Genomic DNA, 27,256 nt, shown 5'->3' with positions numbered 1-27,256 from the left:
TAAATTTTCGGCGTTACTTGCATCCTTTTTTGGGGAAAACCCCCAAAATTTCATGAAAATTTTGCATTTTTCTAACTAATTGTATTTTTATTCACAAATACAATATGTCTACTTTATGTTGGCATCATAAAATGGACATTTTTTTTTGCTTTTTGAAAAAATTTGAGGGCTTCAAAGTAGAGCAGCAATTTTCTAAAATTTCATGAAAATTGCAAAATCTGAAGAGACAGATGTTACAGAACTACAACTCCCAGCATGACTGGGCAGTCTAGGCATGCTGAGAGTTTTAGTTTGGCAACATCTGGAGGGCTACCATTTGGGCACCACTGTAACAGTGGTCTCCAAACTGTGACCCTCCAGATGTTGCAAAACTACAACTCCCAGCATGCTGGGAGTTGCAGTTTGGCCTTTCTAGTGGTTGCCACAGTAAAGATCACTTTACTTTCACTTTCATTCACCCGGCCCCCCCCCCACCGTCATCTCCCTACCTGAGCCAGGATCTCTGCAGTCTCCAGCGACGATCAGGGTCCCCACGCATCTTCTCCTCCAGGTACCGGCCTCCATCTTATCCCCACGTTCCCCACGACACCCAGGGGTGAGCAGAACGGGGGTTTGTCCTGCTCTGGCATTGGTCAAAATCAGTTCTGACCAATGGCAGGGCATAGGAGGAGATCGCAGCTCCGATCATCCCTATTTTCCGGGTGATCGGGTCACCAGAGACCCGATCAGCCCGGAATAGCAGAGAATCGCATGTCTGAATTGACATGCGATTTTCTGCGATCACCGACATTTGGGGGGGGGGGGGGGGGGGGTGGTCTCAGGACCCCCCTGGGCAATGTGCTGGGATGCCTGCTGAATGATTTCAGCAGGCATCCCGGTCCAGTCCCCAACCGGCTAGCAGCGGGGACCGGAATTCCCACGGGCGTATGCATACGCCCCACGTCCTTAAGGACTCGGGATGCAGGGCGTATGCATATGCCCGGCGTCCTGAAGAGGTTATATGTCGGGAACACGTCTCCTTTTCAGAGACCACACCCCCTTTTCACAACAGCCAGGCCCCTTTTTTGGGTTTTCTCAGTAAAATGGAGAGATGGCCATGTATTTTTTTCTGGCGCACAACCCAACAAAACAGGTCAGGTTTACAATAGTAAATCGGGGCCAATGTATTGAGAGACCATGAAAAACAATTCCATGGTTTATAAAAAAAATTAAAAATAAATTCTACAATTTTGTGGGACGATCACCGAATGTTAAAAATGGAATGTTAGCTTCATTCTGCAGGTCACTTCCATGACAACAGTACCAAAGTTATATACATTTGTTTTCCTGGGACTCCCACCAATCAAAACAATGCAGGGAAAATGCGCAACAGAATAAATGGAGGAGTGCCTTCCCTTTGCTCTGCAGCTCTGTTTTTTCACAAGACGTTTATCTTTTGCTCTCGGGATCCAAGAGGATCTTAGAAGTTGGCCCCACAGATCGAGTCATCCTTTATCCTGTGGATAGGAGATAATCTTCCAAAATTTGACTATCACTTTAAGCTTTATTACATAACACTCTACAATCCTGTGAATGAATAATAGTGCCTCCGTAATTCTTTGACAATATTTTTGAGGTATCTTTTTGATCATTAAATATTATGAAATATCAGTTTCATTGATAAAAACAGTTATAATACATTTAAAACCATCTGAGCTGCCAGCATATGACATATGCTAAAATCAATGCATAAAAATTCAAAGAGGTACTTTAAGCTATTTTTAAATCAACTGGTGCCAGAAAGTAATACAAATTTGTAAATAACTTCTATTTAAAAAATCTTAATTCTTCCAGTATTTATCAGCTTCTGAAAAAGTAATAGTCCTTTCCAGTCTGACCACAGTGCTCTCTGCTGCCACCTCTGTCCATGTAAGGAACTGTCCAAGGCAGGAATGAATCTCTATAGCAGTGGTCTCCAACCTGCGTACCTCTAGATGTTGCAAAACTACAACTCCCAGCATGCCCGGACAGCCAACATCTGGAGGTCCGCAGGTTGAAGACCACTGTTCTATAGTAAACCTCTCCTGCTCCAGACAGGTCCTGACATGGACAGAGATAGCAGCAGAGACCACCGTGATCAGACTGGAAAGAACTACACAACTTCCTCTGGAGAATATCACAGCTGATAAGTACTGGAAGAATTAAAGGGGTATTCAGGCCAAAACTTTTTTTTATATATCAACTGGCTCCGGAAAGTTAAACAGATTTGTAAATTACTTCTATTAAAAAATCTTAATCCTTCCAATAGTTATTAGCTTCTGAAGTTGAGTTGTTGTTTTCTGTCTAACTGCTCTCTGATGACTCACGTCCCGGGAGCTGTGCAGTTCCTATGGGGATATTCTCCCATCATGCACAGCTCCCGGGACATGACATCATCATTGAGCAGTTAGACAGAAAACTTCAGAAGCTAATAACTATTGGAAGGATTAAGATTTTTTAATAGAAGTAATTTGCAAATCTGTTTAACTTTCTGGCACCAGTTAATCAGTTTATGAAAACATTATTTTTCCTCCAGAGTTCCCCTTTTAACCCCTTAAGGACTATGCCCATTTTGGCCTTAAGGACTCAGACAATTAAATTTTTACGTTTTCATTTTTTCCTCCTCGCATTCTAAAAATCATAACTCTTTTATATTTTCATCCACAGACTAGTATGAGGGCTTGTTTTATACGCGACCAGTTGTCCTTTGTAAAGACATAACTCATTATATCATAAAATGTATGGCGCAACAAAAAAACACTATTTTTGTGGGGAAATGAAAAAGAAAATGCAATTTTGCTAATTTTGGAAGGTTTCGTTTTCACGCCGTACAATTTATGGTAAAAATGACGTGTGTTCTTTATTCTGAGGGTCGATACGATTAACATGATACCCATTATTACATACTTTTATATTATTGTTCTGCTTAAAAAAAAATCACAAACTTTTTAACCAAATTAGTACGTTTATAATCCCTTTATTTTGATGACATCTAACTTTTTTATTTTTCCGTATAAGCGGCGGTATGAGGGCTCATTTTTTGCGCCATGATCTGTACTTTTTTTTGATACTACATTTGCATATAAAAACTTTTAATACATTTTTTATAATTTTTTTTTTATAAAATGTATTAAAAAAGTAGCAATTTTGGACTTTTTTTTTTTTTTTTTTACGTTCACGCCGTTCACCGTACGGGATCATTAACATTTTATTTTAATAGTTCGGACATTTACGCACGCGGCGATACCAAATATGTCTATAACATTTATTTTTTACGCTTTTTGGGGGTAAAATAGGAAAAAACGGACGTTTTACTTTTTTATTGGGGGAGGGGATTTTTCACATTTTTTTTGCTTTTACTTTTACATTTTTTCACATTCTTTTTTACACTTGAATAGTCCCCATAGGGGACTATTCATAACAATACCATGATTGCTAATACTGATCTGTTCTATGTATAGGACATAGAACAGATCAGTGTTATCGGTTATCTTCTGCTCTGGTCTGCTCGATCTTAGACCAGAGCAGAAGACGCCGAGAGCCGGAAGGAGGAAGGTGGGGGGACCTCCGTGCGGCGTTCTGAATGATCGGATCCCCGCAGCAGCGCTGCGGGCGATCCGATCGTTCATTTAAATCGCGCACTGCCGCAGATGCCGGGATCTGTATTGATCCCGGCACCTGAGGGGTTAATGGAGGATGCCCGCGAGATCGCGGGCGTCGGCCATTGCCGGCGGGTCCCTGGCTGCGATCAGCAGCCGGGATCAGCCGCGCTTGACACGGGCATCGCTCCGATGCCCGCGGTTATGCACAGGACGTAAATGTACGTCCTGGTGCGTTAAGTACCACCGCACCAGGACGTACATTTACGTCCTGCGTCCTTAAGGGGTTAAACATTTTGGAGATATAAGAGATGCGTATAAAACGCTGATGTAATATACAATGTACACGTCTAGTCCTATTTAAGACTCCTGAAATGCTACATTAAAATATTGGTTACAGAATTATGTCAATAGTCAGTATCAATAATTCAATCAATTGAGGTAAAATAAAATGTTAATGTTCATTTCAATCTCTTGTTCCTAGTCTGTAAGGCAACATGTTTGGTCCTGTGTGTTCTCCACTCACAGATGCTTGAATATTCGCACATTCTGCACTTCCAAGCATCCTCTATGTCCACCCCCTGCACCTCCCTTAGTCCCTTCCAATAGGAGAAGTAAAATGTTGCTTGCTCCAAAACTTTCTCCTTTTCAAACCTCACTTCACTACATCCTAGCAGGGAACCATCCCCCTGAAAGCAATATTCCAGCTTCAGGCTGTCAACCATAGGCAATTCACTATACGTGAGGTTCAGACAAGTCAATTCCAACACGTCTCTGAATGTTGACACCGTCAGCCCAGACTTCAAGGCGTGCTCCTTCACTTGAGGTCCTAATTCTTGTTCCGGTCTCAGCTTCAAGTGCTGCATGAAACCATCAGGCTGGATGACACTGCTGACCATCCCATCAAATAGCAGCTTGTAAAGAGAGACCTAGAAGACACAGGGATATGTTGCACAAAATATTATTCATCCTGTTGCTTAAAGGGGTACTCCGCCCCTGGCATCCTTTGGATAGGGGATAAGATGTTAGATTGCTGCGGTCCCGCTGCTGGGGACCCCCGGGATCGCCGCTGCGGAACCCGCCATCATTACTGCACAGAGCGAGTTCGCTCTGTGCGTAATGACGGGCGATACAGGGGCCGGAACAGCGTGACGTCATGGCTCCGCCCCTCATGACATCACGTCCCGTCCCCTTAATGCAAGTCTATGGCAGAGGGCGTGACGACCGCCACGCCCCCTCCCATAGACTTGTATTGACGGGGGCGGGCCGTGACGTCACGAGGGGCGGAGCCGTGACGTAACGATGCTCCGGCCCCTTTAAAGGGGTACTCCGGTGAAAAACTTTTTTTTTTTTTAAATCAACTGGCACAGTTCGAGTACTACTATGCCAGTAGATAACGACTAGACGCGTTTCAGGGTTGTATAATGTAACCCTTTCCTCAGTAGTCATCATGACTACTGAGGAAAGGGTTACATTATACAACCCTGAAACGCGTCTAGTCGTTATCTACTGGCATAGTAGTACTCGAACTGTGCCTAAATTTTATGGCCAGTTACCTTTTATGAACTGTACCATCATTAGCGCTCTTACTCTGCTACCTACCCGGTTCAGCAGTTCAGATCCATTCCGGTGTAACCATCCTGGTGCAGCCATCCCGGCTCTGACGTCAGACGCCGGCACCACGAGGTGAACTTCCAGCCCTCCAGTACATGGTCCTGTCTACCAACTAGCAAAGCGGTGAGGAATACCAACTCCAGTGCACGCCAGCGCCAGCAGTCCCCGGACACCACTGCGATCTTCGGCGCCTGCCAGCGCCTCAGCCGACAGCGACTGCCACCGCGCTCAGATCCTACTGGACCAGGCTCACAATTGGAAGCACCGCACAGAGAACTGTGCACACCACGGACACTCAGCCATTGCGGGAGCAATACCCATCGCCTGAGTTACCATTTACAGACCGGTAACAATTTCTAATATTACAGACTGTTTGCTACTGTATCTAAAAGGGACATATCTACCCTAAATATCTAGAAGAGCAACTCTTTAATATATTTGTATGGTACAGATCTTGCTCTGCTATTTTATTTTATTATCCTATGCCAAGTTTATAGTTTTAATTACTATTGCCTAAATACATTGTTAGGTTGCCTTTTAATATGTATGTTCTTCTCACAAGGGCCCTGTGAGAAGTGTCGAAATCTTATCTATATTTTATAATAAATGATAATTATTATTGAAGCACGATCCACGTATATCCATTTTTATTTACTCACCTAGAAGGTCCGGGCTACATTGTATTTTTTGATTTGTAAATTACTTCTATTAAAAAATCTTAATCCTTCCTGTACTTATTAGCTGCTGAATACTACGGCGGAAATTCTTTTCTTTTTGAAACACAGAGCTGTCTGCTGACATCACGAGCACAGTGCTCTCTGCTGACTTCTCTGTCCATTTTAGGAACTGCCCAGAACAGCATATGTTTGCTATGGGGATTTCCTTTTACTCTGGACAGTTCCTAAAATGGACAGAGATGACAGCAGAGAGCACTGTGCTCGTGATGTCAGCAGACAGCTCTGTGTTTCAAACTGAAAATAATTTCCACAGTAGTATTCAGCAGCTAATAAGTACAGTAAGGATTAAGATTTTTTAATAGAAGCAATTTACAAATCTGTTTAACTTTCTGGCACCAGTTGTTTAAAAAAAAAAAAAAAAGTTTTTCACCGGAGTATCCCTTTAACTCTTTGGAGTTTTGGAACAGGTGGAGGCATGCTGGTTGGGAAACACTGCTCTAAACAAAAAATGTACAAAACCCCAAAACATAATAAAGTACAGTAGACCCTCAAGTTACAATATTAATTGGTTCCAGGATGACCATTGTATGTTGAAACCATTGTATGTTGAGTCCATAACTCTATGGAAACCTGGTAATTGGTTCTGAAGCCACCAAAATGTCATCCAAAAATAGGAAAAAGTGAGGATTAAATAAAAAAGTAGATAACTAATACAGATAAAGCAAATCCTTACATATAAAAGTAAGAAAGAGCTGCTGGGAACTGTAAATCAAAGTCTATGTCAGTGTTTCCCAACCATGGTGCCTCCAGCTGTTGCAAAACTACAACTCCCAGCATGCCCGGACAGCCGTTGGCTGTCCGGGCATGCTGGGAGTTGTAGTTTTGCAACAGCTGGAGGCACCCTGGTTGAGAAACAATGGTTTATGTAGGGGACAAGAGCTTCTTCAGGGTCCTATACAGTACACACAGTGTCCCAAATGGAGCCGCCCTTACTTGGTGTCTAAAGGAGCAGCTAACCCTGGCACAGATAAGGAGTAGTACAGGACTTGTAGTTCCTCCCTGTACTGTAGGAGGCGCTACCAGACAGCCAGTCAGTGCATGCACTTCTGATTGGTCAGTTCTTCCAGCCATTGGCACGTTTTGCAGATCTGGACTGTCTGTAGCATTGTATGTTGAGTCTGGTTTCAAGCTACAATGGTCCAGAAAAGACCAATGTATGTTGAAACTATTGTATGTTGAGGCATCACTGTACTAATAACACAAGGAACTAAAACAGAAGAATATAGGGGTTGGTGGAAACCTGAAAGTGTCAAATCATGGGTATCATTTGAACTGAAAGGCAGCGTTGGGAACATTAAACAGCACCACTTCTGTCCAAAGGTTGTGTCTGGTATTACAGCTCAGCTCTATTGAAGTGAATGGGACTGAGCTGCGGTACTACTTAAAACTAAGCACAAAAAAATAAATAAGCAGCAGTTTTCTTATACTAGATGACCTCTCTAAAGCTTCAGGTTGTCAGAACATAAGGACACCACTATACCTCTCCTACTCTCAATAAAAAGACAGTTTAGAAACAACCCTAGATTGGCAACATTTCCAAAAGGTCTCTCAGCAGAACAAAGACACCAGAAATATAAAAGGGGAACTCTGAGGAAATAAAACTTATCCTCTATCCCTAACCCCAGTGGTCGTGCCCCCCCCACCCACAATCTCCTGTACGGGGACTGGCTACGTGCTCAGGCCCCACTCTTGGAAACAGTCTTCAGTGATGGCCCACTCAGCCAATCACCGGCCATCAACATTTTAGAAAAAGTCCATTTAGGACACTTTTTTAATCTGCTTTTTAAGTTTAAAAATGCCTCTTAAAATGTTGTGCATTTGTTGGGATTTTTAGTGGTGTTTTTCTAAAATAATGGGGCAGGAATATCAAGAGTGCCTAAGGCTACGTTCACAAAGCAAAAATTCCGAAAAGAATCGTGAATTCTGCGACCGCATGAATTTGGCCCGGAATTCCGCATCTTTTTAATGAATTTCTGCATGATTTTTCATGAATACACAGTGGCCCTCATTTACTATTGCAAACCCGACATGCTCTGTCAGGCTAAAGGGGCGTGGTTACCAGGGAAAGGGGCGTGGTTATCAGGAAAAGGGACATGGTTATCAGGAAAAGGGGCGTGGCTATCATGAAAGGGGCGTGTCCACATAAAAGGGGCGTGTTCCCGACATTTTCACAAAAACTCAACATATTTACTAAGGTTCCCACAGAAAATGTAGTGGATTTGAGCTGAGGAAAACCCTACAGATCAGAGCATGTGTAAAAAAAGGAAAATGTAGGAAAAAGTGCAAAATATAGGGAAACCTTAGTAAATACGGTGGGAAAAATTATTGTAGGGAATTAAAACCCACAAAGAAACCTACACTACCATCTTAGCAAATCAGGACCAGTGCATGTAAAAAAAAAAAAGTGCCTGTATTAATTACACGTAAAATTTAGCAAAAAATTTGCACCAAATCCACATTTAGTGGAGAAAAAAAAGCCCCATTGAATTCAATGGGCTTCCACAGCCAAATTCTGCAAAATAAATTTTTACAGAATGCTGAATTTTTGCTGTGGAATGTCTGCAACAAAAATTCTGCAGTTTGAATGGGACTGTGGAATCCCATTGAAGTTAATAGGCTATAAACTCAATGTGGAAATCCATGTAGAAACTCTGCCGTGTGAACATAGCCTTTGTAGCCCATAGCAACAAATTAGAGCTCTGCTTTCATTTTACAAGTGTAAGAAATGAATCCTGAACTGATTGGTTACTAAAGGGCAATAAAGACAGGTGTTTTTAGACACTAGTGGTCTATTCACACATACAGTATTCTGCGCAGATTTTATGCACAGATTTACTGCGCAGGATTTGAAGATGTGTTCAGTCATTCAGTTTACATTGAAATCTGCAGCAGAAAATCCTGTGCATCAAATCTGCGCAGAATACTGTATTTGTGAATAGACCACTAGGGTGTATTAACACATACCGGATCCACAATTGAGGACTTGCAGTTGCGAAACATACAACTTCAAATCTGCAACGGATCGTGTGTGAATACACTCTAATATAAATTTCCACAATGTATTTTAGTACCTGGATTTTGTGGTAGCACAAGTAGTACTAGTATTAGTTAATTTTCCAGTAATACAAAAAATATGCCACAGCCTAGGAAAATGTGTATTTAAAATTTGGATTGTAGACGGATGTGAGGCATTACCTGGATCTCATGACTCCTCTTCTGTGCAGCTCCTGGTAGGGTTGTGCTAGCTCGGGTTTTTAGTTCTCGGAGTTCTAGCTCACCTTTGGAAGAGTATCCCAATTCATCTATTACTCCCACCACGTATATACCATCAAGTTCCCTAAAAACTGGAAATTCCCGAACGCGGCCACCTATAAGCAGAAAAGGTGTAAACGAGAAAATAACTCTGTAACATTACACATTGTCTTCTGCTGCTTCCCTATTTAATCGAACTGACAGATTTTAGCAACACAGTAACAAAATGATTTATATGCTGACAATATGTTGTACACCCACAGTCACCAAAAGGAGAACATAAGTCACACAGAACTTCTTGTTTGTTTAGTGTTTGTGATATGCATTCTGAGAAATGTACTCTTAAAGGGGTATTCCAGGATTTTTTTTTATTTGACTATGCTACAGGGGCTGTAAAGTTAGTGTAGTTCATAACATAGTGTCTGTACCTGTGTGTGACTGTTTTCTCACAATTCTTCTGTGATTTTCACCCCAATATATATTTTTAACAGCATACAAAATGACTGTTGTCTCAGATTTTTCCCAGGTTGCAATGCGGCCAAGACCTGACTCACTAGTCAGCTGATGACAGGGAGCCTGTCTGCTTCAATGGGTGGAGCAATCGCTTGGTGGGAGAGATTGATCTGCAACTAATGCAATAGCTGTAGGCACCCTGATTGAAAACCACAGGTCTTTTGAATGGAAGTAGCTAATTTATGTTTCAATGGGTGGGGTGGCTGATGTGTGGGAGGGAGGACAATGGAATTATGGGATTTGTAGGCAAAAAGAAAAACTCAAACAGGAAATACCAGTTCACAAAAAGCTAGCCACAGTATTATGGTAATCTCACAACATAGCCATTTATCCCCAAGACAAGCACAGATCCTTCCTAAGCATGTCCATTACTGTCTGCCAGGTACGTACTAAAATCACCTTATGGTGGATAACCCCTTTAAGTATTTGCAGCAAACAACAAAAACTGTGGAAGTTAAAACTTCACTTTTAATACACAACGATTAAAAATATGAGATGAAACGGTGTTTCGTCTCATATTTTATTGATTTATTTTTGGATCCATATTTTTAATCGTTGTGTATTAAAAGTGAAGTTTTTACCGCCACCGTTTTTGTTGAGAGCTGGACACTCCTTCCTTTCGATGCAGCTATGTGATACGGGGGACCGCTCAGTTCAAGCTCCACCACCTGGATGTGCCGTTGTCCTCCATCAACACATGTTCACACTGGTCTAGTGAGCTGAGGGGCATTCCAAGATTTTTTTTCTCCAGCCTTTAACCCCTTAAGGACACATGACATTCTCATACGTCTCCATTTCCGAGTCCTTAAGGACACATGACATATGAGAACGTCATGTGTTTTACCGGCCCCCCGCAACCATCTGGAGCGGAGCCGGTGCCCGATGCCTGCTGAAATCGTTCAGCAGGCATCGGGGCATATCGCCCAGGGGGGTCATGATGACCCCCCATGTCGGCGATGGCCGCAGATCGCTGGACAATTCAGTCCAGCGATCTGCGGCGGATTCCGGGTCAATCGGGTCTCCAGTGACCCGGTGACCCGGAATTGGGTCAGAGACGGCCCCGAACAGCCAGAGCCCGCAGGGGTGAGGTGGCACTGGTGCCACCTCACGATCGCCCTGATTCGTCGGCCGGATTACCGGCCGACCAATCAGGGCGCCTGCTGCGGGTGTCACTCCCGCAACCCGCTCCGCCCCTCTTCCGGAGGACGTGAGCGGGTGCGGGACGTGCACCCCGGGTGCTGGGGACCCCGATCCCCAGCGCCCCTGTTGGGATCGGGGCCCCAGGAGCAGCGGCGCTGGCGGAAACGACAAGGGACTCACCTGTGCGGCGAGGATCGTTGGAGGTGAGTGACAGCCTCCTGCTGTTGCTTAGCAACAGCTCCCAGCATGCAAAAAGGGCATGCTGGGAGCTGTAGTTATGCAACAGCAGGAGGCAGACCACCACAACTCCCAGCATTCCCTTATGGGCATGCTGGGACTTGTAGTTTTGCAACAGCTGGAGGCACATTCTTTCTATGGAAAAGTGTACCTTCAGCTGTTGTGTAACTACAACTCCCAGCTTGCACAATCAGCTAAAGTGCATGCTGGGAGTTGTAGTGGTGCATCTGGTGGTTGCATAACTACAACTCCCAGCATGCCCGTTGGCTGTCGGTGACTGCTGAGAGTTGTAGTTTTGCAACAGCTGAAGGCACACTGAGTTAAGTAGCAAACCAGTGTGTCTCCAGCTGTTGCATAACTACAATCCCCAGCATCCCCAGCCAAAGTAGTATGCCTCCAGCTGTTGCATAACTACAAGACCCAGTATGCCCTTCCGCTGTCCGTACATGCTGGGGGTTGTAGCTTTTGCAACAGCTGAAGGCACACTGGTTGCAAAACACTGAGTTTGTTACCAAACTCGGTGTTTCACAACCAGTGTGCCTCCAGCTGTTGCAAAACTACAACTCCCAGCATGCACTGATAACCCGTACATGCTGGGAGTTGTAGTTTTGCAACAGCTGGATGTTCCCCCCCCCCCCCCAATGTGAATGTACAGGGTACACTCACAGGGGCGGAGGATTACAGTAAGTATCCGGCAGCAAGTTTGAGGTGCAGCAAAATTTCTGCCGCAGCTCAAACTGCCAGCGAGAAACTACTGTGAACCCCCGCCCATGCGACTGTACCCTAAAAACACTACACTACACTAACACAAAATAAAATAAAAAGTAAAAAACACTACATATACACATACCCCTACACAGCCCCCCTCCCCTCCCCAATAAAAATGAAAAACGTCTGGTACGCCACTGTTTCCAAAACGGAGCCTCCAGCTGTTGCAAAACAACTACTCCCAGTATTGCCAGATAGCCGTTGACTGTCTAGGCATGCTGGGAGTTTTACAACAGCTGGAGGCATCCTGTTTGGGAATCACTGGTGTAGAATACCCCTATGTCCACCCCTATGCAAGTCCCTAATTTAGGCCTCAAATGCGCATGGCGCTCTCACTTTGGAGCCCTGTCGTATTTCAAGGCAACAGTTTAGGGTCACATATGGGGTATCGCCATACTCGGGAGAAATTGCCTAACAAATTTTGGGGGGTATTTTCTGCTATTACCCTTTTTAAAAATGTAAAATTTTTGGGAAAACAAGCATTTTAGGTAAAAAAAATATATATTTTTTTACATATGCAAAAGTCGTGAAACACCTGTAGGGTATTAAGGTTCAAACTACCCCTTGTTACGTTCCCCGAGGGGTCTAGTTTCCAAAATGGTATGCCATGTGTTTTTTTTTTTTGCTGTCCTGGCACCATAGGGGCTTCCTAAATGCGGCATGCCCCCAGAGCAAAATTCGCTTTCAAAAAGCCAAATGTGACTCCTTCTCTTCTGAGACCTGTAGTGCGCCAGCAGAGCACTTTTCACCCCCATATGGGGTGTTTTCTGAATCGGGAGAAATTGGGCTTCAAATTTTGGGGGGTATTTTCTGCTATTACCCTTTTTAAAAATGTAAAATTTTTGGGAAAACAAGCATTTTAGGTAAAATTTTTTTTTTTTTTTTTACATATGCAAAAGTCGTGAAACACCTGTAGGGCATTAAGGTTCACATTACCCCTTGTTACGTTCCCCGAGGGGTCTAGTTTCCAAAATAGTATGCCATGTGTTTTTTTTTTGCTGTTCTGGCACCATAGGGGCTTCCTAAATGCGGCATGCCCCCAGAGCAAAATTTCCTTCAAAAAAGCCAAATGTGACTCCTTCTCTTCTGAGACCTGTAGTGCGCCAGCAGAGCACTTTTCACTCCCATGCGAGGTGTTTTCTGTATCGGGAGAAATTGGGCTTCAAATTTTGGGGGGTATTTTCTGCTATTAACCTTTTTAAAAATGTAAAATTTTTGGGAAACCAAGCATTTTAGGTAAAAAATATATATATTTTTTTTACATATGCAAAAGTTGTGAATCACCTGTAGAGTATTAAGGTTCACTTTACCCCTTGTTACGTTCCCTGAGGGGTCTAGTTTCCAAAATGGTATGCCATGTGTTTTTTTTTGCTGTCCTGGCACCATAGGGGCTTCCTAAATGCGGCATGCCCCCCAAAAACCATTTGTCGCTCCTTCCCTTCTGAGCCCTCTACTGCGCCCGCTGAAAAATTAACATAGACATATGAGGTATGTGCTTACTCGAGAGAAATTGGGTTTCAAATACAAGTAAAAATTTTCTCCTTTTTACCCCTTGCAAAAATGCAAAAATTGGGTCTACAAGAACATGAAAGTGTAAAAAATTAAGATTTTGAATTTTCTCCTTCACTTTGCTGCTATTCCTGTGAAACACCTAAAGGGTTAAAACACTTATTGAATGTCATTTTGAATACTTTGGGGGGTGTAGTTTTTATAATGGGGTATTTATAATATGAAGACCCTTCAAATCCACTTCAAACCTGAACTGGTCCCTGAAAAATAGCGAGTTTGAAAATTTTGTTAAAAATCGGAAAATTGCTGCTGAACTTTGAAGCCCTCTGGTGTTTTTCAAAAGTAAAAACTCATAAATTTTATGATGCAAACATAAAGTAGACATATTGTATATGTGAACCAAAAAAAAATATATTCGGAATATCCATTTTCCTTACAAGCAGAGAGCTTCAAAGTTAGAAAAATGCTAAATTTTCATTTTTTTCATCAAATTTTGGGATTTTTCACCAAGAAAGGATGCAAGTTACCATAAAATTTTACCACTAAGTTAAAGTAGAATATGTCACGAAAAAACAATCTCGGAATCAGAATGATAACTAAAAGCATTCCAGAGTTATTAATGTTTAAAGTGACAGTGGTCAGAATTGCAAAAAACGCTCTGGTCCTTAAGGTGTAAAATGGCCTAGTCCTTAAGGGGTTAAGCCCATGCTAGGCTACAATACTGTGTAAAATGCTTCTATCATGTCCGTGCACCACTTTGTCCTGTTTTCATGCATGAGACCCACACCATCAGAAGTGCTGTATGTAGTGCAAGTCTTTTCATATCGCCATTGTCGCTGACCTTTCCCAGCATGCCATGCAGCCAGAGACAATGAGGGGCATTCATCAATATTTTACTAGTATATGTGCTATTATAGATGTGAACACTTGCCTAAGAATACACCTTCCTGCTCCAAATTCACCAAAGGTTGCACGCCACTTGATGAATTAACCGGCTCCTATGCCCCTGCTACTCGTTTAGACTGCTTTCCAGGGCTAAAGTGACATGGTGTGAATTTGTGTGTAAATCACGGTGCTGCAACTTTTTTGGAGACTTTTTTGAGACTGTCAGAGAAAAGTCGCAGATAATGAATCAGTGCCCACTGTATAAAATGAGTGTAAAGCACTGCAAATGGTAGTTCACTTTCAAATATGATCAAAAGCAAAAGTCGCACAAAAGTCGCAGGGGAAGTGACAGACTTTTTTTGAGTCAATTTTAGATAAAAAAAAAAAACAATCTAAACAGCATGATGAATTCCCTTACATATGTAATAGGTCACATGGCCTCCACAGGGCGTGGCTATGCTGCAATGAGTATATAGCATTACTTCAGTGAATCCCTTCCACCCCCTGGTGAACACTAATTTTTGTTGTAGTCCCTTTTTTTTTAACACCCAAGCAAACTTGCTATAATACAGGGTTCATCTAGGAATGCTCGGACCTGACACCCATAATGTGGTGGCGCACCATCTTGCTGGAAAAACTCAGGGAACGTGCCAGCTTCAGTGCATAAAGAGGGAAACACATCATCATGTAGCAATTTCGCATATCCAGTGGCCTTGAGGTTTCCATTGATGAAGAATGGCCCCACTATCTTTGTACCCCATATACCACACCATACCGTAAATTTTTGTGTTCCAACAGTCTTGGAGGGATCTATCCAATGTATGAGCATTCCTAGATGAACAGTTTACTGGAAAGTGGATTGGTCGTCGTGGGCCAGTTGAATGGCCCCCAAGGTCTCCCGATCTGACCCCCTTAGACTTTTATCTTTGGGGTCATCTGAAGGTAATTGTCTATGCTGTGAAGATACGAGATGTGCAGCACCTGAAACTATGGATACTAGAAGCCTATGCTAGCATTTCTCCTGTGGTGTTGCTATCAGTGTGTGAAGAGTGTGAGAAGAGGGTTGCATTGACAATCCAACATAATGGGCAGCACATTGAATACATTTTATAAGTGGTCAGAAACTTGTAAATAACTCATAGAATAAAGTTACGTTAAAACCAAGCACATCATTGTTTTTCTTGTGAAATTTCCAATAAGTTTGATGTGTCACATGACCCTCTTCCTATTAAAAAAAAACAAAAGTTGGATTCAAAATGGCCGACTTCAAAATGGCCACCATGGTAACCACCCATCTTGAAAAGTTTCCCCCCTCACATACACTAATGTGCCACAAACAGGAAGTTAATATCACCAACCATTCCCATTTTATTAAGGTGTCTCCATATAAATGGCCAAGGTGTACAATAAAATAAACCATTACTGCTAGATGTTTCTGCACTTAACCATTCAGAAGGATCATTTTCTATATTCATGCATTTTCAAGTGTATGTAAGTTACTCACCAGACTGCAAAATTGGTATCATAGCTAAAATATTCAGACACTTTATTGCCCAAGAGTCTTCACGAGTCTTTGTGTTCACTGGCACAATATCATGAACTTCTAGTTCTTTAAGAGAAGAAGAAAAAATATTTATATTTTTTATTTTTTCAATTTTCATATGGTATCATATACATGAATACATCTATAATTCAGTGGCAAATGTCAGTGTCTTGAAGGGATATTCACACCAGGGCTGAATTTTCTCAGCGTGAACATATCCTAAAGAGGTTACCCAGGATAAGAAAAGTGTAGCTGCCTCAATTTGTGTATTGTATTGCAGGCCCCCTCCCATAGACATGAATGGAGGGGGCGTGGCGTCACACGTGGCCATGATGGCACGATCACGGCCTCCGGTTCCGAGCGTTCTGAACAAAAATGTTTAGAACGCTGCATTTCCGGAGTACCCCTATTAATACCACACACAACCTGTGGACAGACGTGCTGCTTTTTTTTGCAGAAAGCAAATGATTTTATCTAATCTTGGATAACCCGTTTAATGGAAGTTGTTTACACAGCATGGTACTACGAGCTATGAGGTTTCCATAACTCCTCTTGACCTCTACGGGTGTAAAACAGCTTTCAATCAGTTCCGTTGGTAGCATGATAGGTGCAGGTCCCAGAGGTGTAGACCCCTGTAAACATTTTTTTATGCCTTCTTCATGAGGGCCACAAAAATGGGAAAGAATTGGATATTAAAAAATACATAGAGTGCACACAGGAGGTCTTTGAGGGGCACCTTCTGCCAACAGCTGCAGATATAGCGTACAAAGCACTAGGGGAAAAAAAAATCAAAAATAATAGCGTGCACAACATCTGTCAAAAACATGCTCTGAAAAGAAAACAACTGGTAAAGACATCAAAATGTGTCCATTTTCACATTAGTAACTTTTTTCTATCCTAAAATAAGTGTTAACTTTTGACATATTGGTCCCCAAGTCACGCTCCATTGTGAAGTCTTTCAGCATATTTTAGTCTTTCACATATCCTGGTCTCATCAAGACCTGCTAAGTGACAACCCTTAACCCCTTGCCGCAGAACGCCATTTATAAACTGTGCAGCGGCATGGCAGGGGTATGAAGCGAGCTCAGGAGCTGAGCTCGCATCATACCCAGACGGTACTGGCTGCTATAAGCAGCCAGGACCAGTGGCTAATGCCGGACATCGCTGTTCAGGTCGATGTCTGCATTAACTATACGTTGCGATCAAAGTTGACCAAGTAGTCTAAAAGAGCCGAAATCTGTTACCGGCAGCTCAGTGGAGCTAATCAGGACCATCTAGGGGAAATTGTGATGTCCCAATCAGCTGTACGGACAGAGGGAAGTCTCTTACCTCCTTCCCTGGCATCCGATCGGCGCTCCTATGCTGCAGCCAGCTATTTCAGGCAGGAGCAATGGAGTACTGATAAGACTGATCAATGCTATGCTATGGCATAGCATTGAACAGTGTATGCAATCCAAGGATTGCATGTAATACTCCCCTATGCGGACTAAAAAAAAAAGTATAAAAAAGTTTGAATCACTCCCCCCTTTTCCTAGGTTTTAAATAAAATTATGTAAAAAAAAACAAAGTTATACATATGTGGTATCGCTGCGTGCCTAAATGTCTGAACTATAAAAATATAATGTTAATTTAACTGCACGGTCAATGGCGTAAACGGGAATAAAAAACCAAGAATTGCGTGTTTGGTCGCTTCTAATACCAGAAAATAAATGAATAACAAGCGATAAAAAGTCCCATCAATACAAAAATAGTATCACTAAAAACTTAAGACCTAAAAACCTCAAACGTCCCCATACAGAGAAAAATAAAGACGTAGCAGGGGTCAAAAGAGGTCAATGCAGAGGAGTGTATGCAGCCCCCAGCTGTTTTCAGTAGCTGGGGGCCACCGCTAATAGCCAGCATGCGGCGATCATCGCGGCTGGCTATTAACCCTTTAGATTGCCGCTGGTGGGCTAGTGGGGTGGATCGCCTCACCTGCAGCACGATCGCGCGGGGGGAGGGGGTCAATCCACTATAGAAGTAGCCAGAGGGTTTACCTCTGTTCCCTGGTGTCCATGGCTCTGTCATTGATAGAGCCTGGCTGGACTAGGCTCTATCAATGGATCGCAGAGCACACAGACCAATGGAGTTCAATAGAACTCTATTAATCTGCATGAGGAATCTAATGATTCCTCCTAAAAGTCCCCTAAGGGACTAATAAAGTGTAAAAAAAAAAAATGTAAGTTTAAAAGACACATAATATCCCCTTCAATATTAAAAGCTCAAATCACCTCCTTTTCCTACATAAAAAAATGTAAACAAAATAAAAATAAACATTGCTGCGTGCGTAAATGGACAAACTATTAAAATATAACATTATGTATCCCGTACGGTTAATAACGTAAATGTAAAAAAAAATAAAAAAAAATATAATAAAAATAAATAAATTTAAAAAACTGCAGGGGTCAGAAAAAGACAATTACGGTAAAAAAAAATTCAAAAAAGTTCAGAATTTTTTTTAAATTAGTAAAACATTACAGAGACTATACAATTAAAGAGACTATACAAATCTGGTATTGCTGTAATCAGGCTGGCCTAAAGTATCAAAACAACATGTTAGCTCAACCACAAGGTAAATGGTGTAGAAAAGAAAACCACTACATTTGCTAAATTATCTTTTACTATTTCAATTTCACTTCACCAATATTTTTTTGTTTGTTTCGGAGCATATGTTATGGAAAAATTTAAAGGTATCATAATAGTAGTTATTTATGGCTATTATTATAGGGCGAGGAGGAAAAACGAGAGTGTAAAAGCGAAAATTGGCCCGGACAATTGCTTTTTTTCAATTTCTTCCCACAATTTTTTTATTTTGCTGTAAATTTGGTGGTAAAATAAGTGATGTCATTATAAAGTACAGTTGGTGGCGCAATAAACAAGCCATTATACTGTATGGGTCTGTAAGTGGAAAATTGAAAGCATTATGGCTTTTAGAAGACGAAGAAAAAAAAATAAAAGTAAAAAAAAAAAAAACATGTCCTCAAAGGAAAACTGTCAGAATAGTCACCTGCACTAACCAGTGGTACTGCCTGGTAGTGCGGGTGACGTTGAGAAAAACGATGCTTACAATGCCTGGAGCCATTGCTCTGTTCATCTGATATCTCCTTTTTTCTGAATATGCTAATTAGCGCAAGTGCCACGGGCGGGTTACGATTCGGGCACTGTGACGTCATCGCTGTTTCTTTGGCTCTCGGCCCAGCTAATCATTATTCACTGCCTCCCTCGCCCTCTTCCCCTCCTCCCCGCTCTGTCATCGCATTTACTGCGCATGTGCAACATCCTGGCTACACCCGGAAGTGGCCTCAGAGAGGCTTCATACCTGCGCTGAGGCCACTTCCGGGCGTAGTCAGGAGGCTGCACATGCGCAGTAAACGTGATTACAGAGCAGGGAGGAGGGGAGGAGACGGAGGGAGGCAGTGAATAATGATTAGCCGGGCTGGGAGCCAAAGAAACAGCTGACGTCACAGTGTCTGAAGGTTGAATCGTAACCCCGCCCATGCCACTTACTGCTAATTTGCATATACAGAAAGAAGGAGATATCAGACGAACGGAGCAATGGATCCAGGCATTATAAGCATCGTTTTTCTCAGCGTCACCCGCACTACCAGGCAGTACCACTGGTTTGTGCAGGTGACTATTCTGACATTTTTCCTTTAAGGGGATAATGGCAGCAACTATAATGCCTAAAGGGGCTGTCACCAACATTGCTAATAAAGCTAACTGGTTATGGAGACTCTAATATGAAAACATTAAGGAAGCTTTAACTGGCTCCCAAAAAGAAGAGAAGTTGGAAGCTTATAAATGTACAGATTTAAAGAACAATAAGACCAACAAAAGCCATAGACAAATACATATACGAAGTATGTAAAGATGTACTAACCTCTGGCCAAATGTATATGACTAAGGCCCAGTTGGTGGGCCGAAACGCATCACCATTGTACACTATGTCCTTGTACTGAGGTGATATTCTACAATAAATTGCTCCGTTCTGTACCCAATTGTGCTGGACATTCCACTCTTTCCGATTACCCATACTAGGTGCAGCCCACGGCAGTCTGGGCGCTCCGGGCTTTGAGGGAGAGAGCTGAGATACTGTGTTTGCTACTACATACATATATGAAGTATGTAAAGATGTACTAACCTCTGGCCAAATGTATACTAGATCCATGGTTCATGGCGGCTGTTTTCTCTGGCTCTATTAGTGCTGGACGCTCCATTTTGTATACCATCTGCTGTTCACACCAGACCTGGGAGCAAATGTCCGTCACAGTCAGATATTTAAGGAAATACCGCTCCAGTGGTGTTTCTAGTTCTGTTTTACGTTTTCGCTGCAGAGTGTCTCCAGTCCCGTCTTGATACAGACCTTCTCCAGAAACTAAATTCACTTCACTTAAAAAGAGGAATAGTAAACCACAAAGTAAATATATGGGGGAAAGGTAGATTCTTTTATATGTTCAAGTTAATAGATGTGACTTATATCAGCCTTTCCTCTTGTAACACTGCTGTACTGTAATAACATATGTCTGATATCAGCCTCCCCTCTTATAACGCTCCTGTACTGTAATAAGATATGACTGATATCAGCCTCCTCTTATAACACTGCTGTACTGTAGTAGGATATGAGTGATATCAGCCTCCTCTTATAACCCTTCTGTACTGTAATAAGGTGTGACTGATATCAGCCTCCCCTCTTATAACACTGCTGTACTGTAATAACATATGACTGATATCAGCCTCCTCTTATAACACTGCTGTACTGTAGTAGGATATGAGTGATATCAGCCTCCCCTCTTATAACAGCCTCCTCTTATAACCCTTCTGAACTGTAATAAGGTGTGACTGATATCAGCCTCCCCTCTTATAACACTGCTGTACTGTAGTAGGATATGAGTGATATCAGCCTCCCCTCTTATAACACTGCTGTACTCTAGTAGGATATGAGTGATATTAGCCTCTCCACAGCTGTACTGTAATAACATATGACTGATATCAGCCTCTCCTCTTATAACACAGCTGTACTGTAATAACATATGACTGATATCAGCCTCCTCTTATAACACTGCTGTACTGTAGTAGGATATGACTGATATCAGCCTCCCCTCTTATAACGCTTCTGTACTGTAATAAGGTGTGACTGGTATCAGCCTCTCCTCTTATATCACTGCTGTACTGTAGTAGGATATGAGTGATATCATCCTCCCCTCTTATAACACTGCTGTACTGTAGTAGGATATGAGTGATATCATCCTCCCCTCTTATAACACTGCTGTACTGTAGTAGGATATGAGTGATATCATCCTCCCCTCTTATAACACTGCTGTACTGTAGTAGGATATGAGTGATATCATCCTCCCCTCTTATAACACTGCTGTACTCTAGTAGGATATGAGTGATATTAGCCTCTCCTCAGGAGTAGTAATTTGAAGTAGTTTTATAAATTTAAAATCATGTCAATGCTGGATGTTGGTCTTCCCATTTTACTGAGAGTAGGAAAATAAAACCAATTTACTAGTCTGCCAGACTCAGAAAATAGGCACGTATGTAATGGGGAGAACATTAATAGGAATCAGATAGATAAATGATAATTAAAGGGATATGCCGGCTTTATACATCTTATCCCCTATCCAAAGGACAGGGGATAAGATGTATGATCGCAGGAGTCTTGCCGCTGGGGACCCCGGCAATCTTGGTGCAGCCACCGGCATTCTATGCCGGGCGCTACCTCCGAGACCCAGACGTGACGAAACGGCCATGCTCCTCGTGATGTCACGCCATGCCTCCTTCATTCATGTCATGCCTCCTCCCATAGACATGAATGGAGGGGGCGTGGCGTGACGTCACGAGTAGCGTGTACAGTGGGGATCAAAAGTTTGGGCACCCCAGGTAAAAATGTGTATTAATGTGCATAAAGAAGCTAAGGAAAGATGGAAAAATCTCCAAAAGGCATCAAATTACAGATTAGACATTCTTATAATATGTCAACAAAAGTTAGATTTTATTTCCATCATTTACACTTTCAAAATAACAGAAAAAAAAAAAAAATGTGTCTTTCCAAAATTGGGCACCCTGCAGAATTTATTGCATGCACTGCCCCCTTTGCAAAGCTGAGACCTGCCAGTGTCATGGATTGTTCTCAATCATCATCTGGGAAGACCAGGTGATGTCAATCTCAAAGGTTTTAAATGCCCAGACTCATCTGACCTTGCCCCAACAATCAGCACCATGGGTTCTTCTAAGCAGTTGTCTAGAAATCTGAAACTGAAAATAGTTGACGCTCACAAAGTTGGAGAAGGCTATAAGAAGATAGCAAAACCTTTTCAGATGTCAATATCCTCTGTTCGGAATGTAATTAAGAAATGGCAGTCATCAGGAACAGTGAAAGTTAAAGCAAGATCTGGAAGACCAAGAAAAATATCAGACAGAACAGCTCGCAGGATTGTGAGAAAAACTATTCAAAACCCACGTTTGACTGCACAATCCCTCCAGAAAGATCTGGCAGACACTGGAGTTGTGGTACACTATTCCACTATAAAGAGATACTTGTACAGATATGATCTTCATGGAAGAGTCATCAGAAGAAAACCTCTTCTACGTCCTCACCACAACAATCTACGTTTGAACTTTGCAAATGAACATATAGACAAGCCTGATGCTTTCTGGAAACAAGTTCTGTGGACCGATGAGGTTAAAACTGAACTTTTTGGCCGGAATGAGCAAAGGTACGTTTGGAGAAGAAGGGGAACAGAATTTAATGAAAAAGAACCTCTGTCCAACTGTTAAGCATGGGGTGGATCAATCATGCTTTGGGGTTGTATTGCAGCCAGTGGCACAGGGAACATCTCACGAGTAGACGGAAAAATGGATTCAATAAAATTTCAGCAAATTGATAACTTGATGCCATCTGTGAAAAAGCTGAAGTTAAAGAGAAGATGGCTTCTACAAATGAATAATGATCCTAAACACACCTCGAAATCCACGGGGATTACATCAAGAGGCATAAACTGAAGGTTTTTCCATGGCCTTCACAATCTCCTGACCTCAACATAATTGGAAATCTATAGATAGACCTTAAAAGAGCAGTGCATGACAGACATCTCAGAAATCTCAAAGAACTGGAACTTTTCTAAGGAAGAATGGGCAAAGATACCTCAAACAAGAATTGAAAGACTCTTGGCTGACTACAAAAGCGTTTACAAGCTATGATACTAGCCAAAGGGGGCAGTACAAGATAGTAACTCTGCAGGGTGCCCAAACTTTTGCAGATGTCATTTTTTTGTTTTCTGTTATTTTGAAAGTGTAAATGATGGAAATAAAATCAAACTTTTGTTGACATATTATAAGAATGTCTAATCTGTAATTTGATGCCTTTTGGAGATTTTTCCATCTTTCCTTGGCTTCTTTATGCACATTAATACAAATTTTTACCTGGGGTGCCCAAACTTTTAATCCCCACTGTATAAAGCCAGAATACCCCTTTAAGGTCGATCTGAGAGGACAGGACAACTGTAGTGGTAACGTTTTACATATGCCCGTGCCTCAAAAATAAACAAAATAAATTCATACATACCTTCCTACGAGCCCCCGTTGGTCCGGCACAGGCCTCACGGTCCGGCAGTGCTGACGTCATTCCACTTCCTGGGGACGGGGAAGCTGCAGAGCCGTCGGCGTATCACCGTCCGCGGCGATGTCCCGCCCCGGCTGGTGATAGGCTGAGCCCACTGTCATGTAAGGAGCTCTAGCCGGCTTCTTACATGACAGTCGGCTCAGCCTATCACCAGCCGGGGCGAGACATTGCTGCGGCCGGTGATACGCCGACGGCTCTGCAGCTTCCCCGTCCTCAGGAAGTGGAATGACGTCACCACTGCCAGACCATGAGGCCTGTGCCGGACCAACGGGGGCTCGTAGGAAGGCATGTATGAGTTTATTTTGTTTATCTTTGAGGCCCGGGCATGGGCATATGTAAAACGGTACCACTACAGTTGTCCTTTAACTACAGTAATCCCAACAAAATGGAGCCCAGACATAACCAAACTGCACCTTTTTCCTGGAGCGCCCCTAGAGACAGAAATGCATATAGCTTTTCTTTAAAAATAGTTTCCCAGTATTTGAATTGTATTTCCCGAATTTGCTGTTCTTCAGGTGACACTGGAGAACTTACAAAAATTCTCAGATGACTTCTCAGATGACTTTATCATTATAAAAGAACATAGGGGGATTGGGGGGGGGGGGGGGGGTTGTTATCAAAACCTGTGTAGAGGAAGAGTGGTGCAGCTGCCCATAGCAACCAATCGGATTGCTTCTTACATTTTCAAAGAAGCAATCTGAATGGTTGCCATAGGCATAGAGTTTGGGTAACTTCACACATACATCATTTTCTGCAAATCCAGAAAAGTCACTGGGTAGGAACATAATCCGCTGGTAATCTGACGCAGACCCCATTGACTTTAATGAGGTCTGTGGCAGATTTTCTGCAGTGGAAAATCTGCCGCAGAGAGCCAGTCCCCATTTAAACTCGCAGCAGAAAACACACTGGGGTTCGCAATAAAATATGTCCGTGTGAACAAGCCCTTAGGGTGCAAATTGTGGCAAAAGACTGCCATACATGCCTTGCATAACTACATTTTCAATGTCATACAATTACTACGTCATACATAACGAACATTAACAAGGCGTGCCAATATCTACCTCATCATCTACATGTTCATCCCTAGAAGTGATGCTGCTAAGAGAGAATAGCCCCATAACATAACATTCCTAAAACCTTCAAAATGTCTCTACATAAAAATCAGAGCAACACAGAGGAACATGCAATCATTTTCGTGAAAAAAATACTCTCGTACCTTTGTTCCATACTAATCGTCCCATATTCTGTTTGTTTGTCTTTATTCTCTGGTAAAGGTCTGTCGCCTATAATAAAAATGAAATAAAAAATAATGATTAATAAAATAATGATATATTTATTAAATGATTAATACTAATAACATTAAAGAAAATTAAAAGCCTGTTCGGGTATGCTGGGAGTAGTAGTTCTAAAACATCTGGAGACACACTGGTTGGGAAACACTGGGCTACACCATTAGAGCCTTTGGGTTCAGTGACACATGACTTGTTTACTACAGATGTTCTTTATCGAGTTTTGGTGCAGAAACCTGAAGCACTTAAAGGGGTACTCCACTGGAAAACATTATTATTATTATTTTTTTTTATAAATCAACTGGTGCCAGAAAATTAAACATATTTGTAAATTACTTCTATTTAAAAATCTTAATCCTTACAGAACTTATCAGATGCTGTATGCTCCACAGGAAGTTCTTTTCTTTTTGAATTTCTTTTCTGTCTGACCACAGTGCTCTCTCCTGACACCTGTCTGTCTCAGGAACTGTCAAGAGTAGGAGCAAATCCCCATAGCAAACCTCTCCTGCTCTGGACAGTTCCTGACATGGACAGAGGTGTCAGCAGAGAACACTGTGGTCAGACAGAAAAGAACAACTCAACTTCCTGTTGAGCATACAGCAGCTGACAAGTACTGGAAGGGTTAAGATTTTTAAATAGAAGTAATTTACAAATCTGATAAAAATCAATGGGACTCTGCAGCAGGGGAATGTCTGTGTGGAATATTCCTTACAGACATTCCGCACAAATTCTGCCATGTGAACATAACCTTAAATGATCACATAAAAAAATTCCAAATACCAAGATTGCAGATTTTGTATCCTATCCTAGAATTTTTTTAATTAAAAGTGATCAAAAAGTCAATACTAAAAAGTGGGACCGGTAAAAACTACAGCTCACCACGTAAAAACTGAAAAATTACGCTAGTTGTTTAAAAACAATCTGGCTGCTAACTTTTTGCTGGCTCCTAGATCGAAAACAAATTTGTTAATCTGTGTATTATGGGGTGTCATTAACCCCTAGAAAATGTAGGGCATACAGGTACGCCCTGGACACCTAGGATGTACATGTTTGTCCTGCGTCCTGTTGCAGCTATGAAGCCAGTGCAGGAGCTGCGCTCGCATCATAGACCCAGCTGTTATTGGCAGCCAGGGACCCAATGCCATTAACCCCTCAGATTCCACGATCAATATTGATCACGGCATCTGTGGCAATTCTGGTGGCCAGATTAGATAATCCAAGATGGCGGACGGAGGTCTCCTTACCTGCCTCCTGCTGCCGTTATCATGGGGTCTTTTTCTCTGGTCTGCCGTCCAGCAGACCAGAGAAGTAAATTGCAGATAACACTGATCAGTGCTGTGCCTATGCATAGCACTGATCAGTATTAGCAATCTAAAGATTGCAATATATAGTCCACTAAGCATTATATAGTGCACTAAAAAAGTGTAAAAAAGTTTTAATAAAAGTGAATAAGCCCCTCCCATCTCCCCCCCAAAAAATGCCTTTTTTTAACCATAAAACGAAAGGGTAAAAAATAAATCAAAATATTTGGTATCGCCACTTGCGGAAATGTTCAATTAAAATATTATGTTAATGATCCTGTACAGTGAACGGCATAAACGTAATAAAATACCGAAGCTCGAAAAAATAGATCACATCCTATATCTGAAATAAAAAGCAATTAAAAAAAATCTATACATAAATGGTAACAAAAACTATACATCATGGCGCAAAGAATTAGCCCTCATACATCCTCATATACGGAAAAATAAAAAAGTTATAGAAGAATTTTAAATATACTAATTTTGTTCAATAATGTTTGACTTCTTATTAAAGTTGTACAATAATAGAAAAACTATAATTCTATAATTGGGTATCGTTTTAATAAATAATTAAGAGAATCTATCGTTTTTTCCATAAGAATAGAATAAAGCAGAATAGACGCTGCTGGGGGTATATAGATGACACAACTATATACCTCATTACAGAAGCTTCATTATATAGAGCACACTGGTCACTAGACACGGGCTAGTCCGGGCTTATCTGAGCGGGAGCCGTGGCCACGCCCCGTGACGTCACTCACCGGTCTCCTCTGTGTCCTGAAGCTGCAGGAGCTCGGAGTCGCTGATGTCGGAGAAGGCGTCTTCGCTGTCATTGTCCTTACACTGCGGCCGGTCAGTCCGCCCTGTAGCGGCCCTGTCCTCCTTTGTCCCCGGGGATGCTGTGCAGTTACCAGGGCCGCTCATGGTGATGCTCACCCTCCCAGACTGAAAGCGCTACAACCTGGAGTGAAGCGATGTGGGCGTGCCCGGTGTCACGTGACATCAACATCCTTATCACATGCTACAAAAACAACAGGACTGTGTGATCTTATGACAGAAGAAAAGTCCCTATTTATTCCAACATTCGGAGACCCAAAGCATTTACATTATTTGTATTATGTTTTAATACTTTATTAACTCCTTACCTAACCAGGGTGCCTCCAGCTGTTGTAAAACTACAACTCCCAG

At 42.1% G+C, this 27,256-nt stretch overlaps 1 protein-coding gene across 1 annotated transcript; it reads right to left on the bottom strand.

The window, feature by feature from the left end:
- Positions 1-2,496: 2,496 nt before the first annotated feature.
- Positions 2,497-27,256, bottom strand: EXO5 (exonuclease 5). The gene is made up of 6 exons (XM_056558438.1): positions 26,830-27,256; positions 24,695-24,761; positions 19,996-20,243; positions 15,777-15,881; positions 9,164-9,336; positions 2,497-4,546 (listed from the first exon to the last, which is right to left on the bottom strand). Exons 1-6 carry the CDS (start codon positions 26,990-26,992, stop codon positions 4,079-4,081), a joined length of 1,224 nt encoding a protein of 407 aa, XP_056414413.1. The 5' UTR covers positions 26,993-27,256; the 3' UTR covers positions 2,497-4,078.

The sequence above is a fragment of the Hyla sarda genome, chromosome 2 (assembly GCF_029499605.1).
Source record: "Hyla sarda isolate aHylSar1 chromosome 2, aHylSar1.hap1, whole genome shotgun sequence".
NCBI classification, from domain to species: domain Eukaryota; kingdom Metazoa; phylum Chordata; class Amphibia; order Anura; family Hylidae; genus Hyla; species Hyla sarda.
The sequence above is the reverse complement of the archived record's forward strand: the minus strand, read 5'-3'. Positions and strand labels throughout refer to the sequence as shown.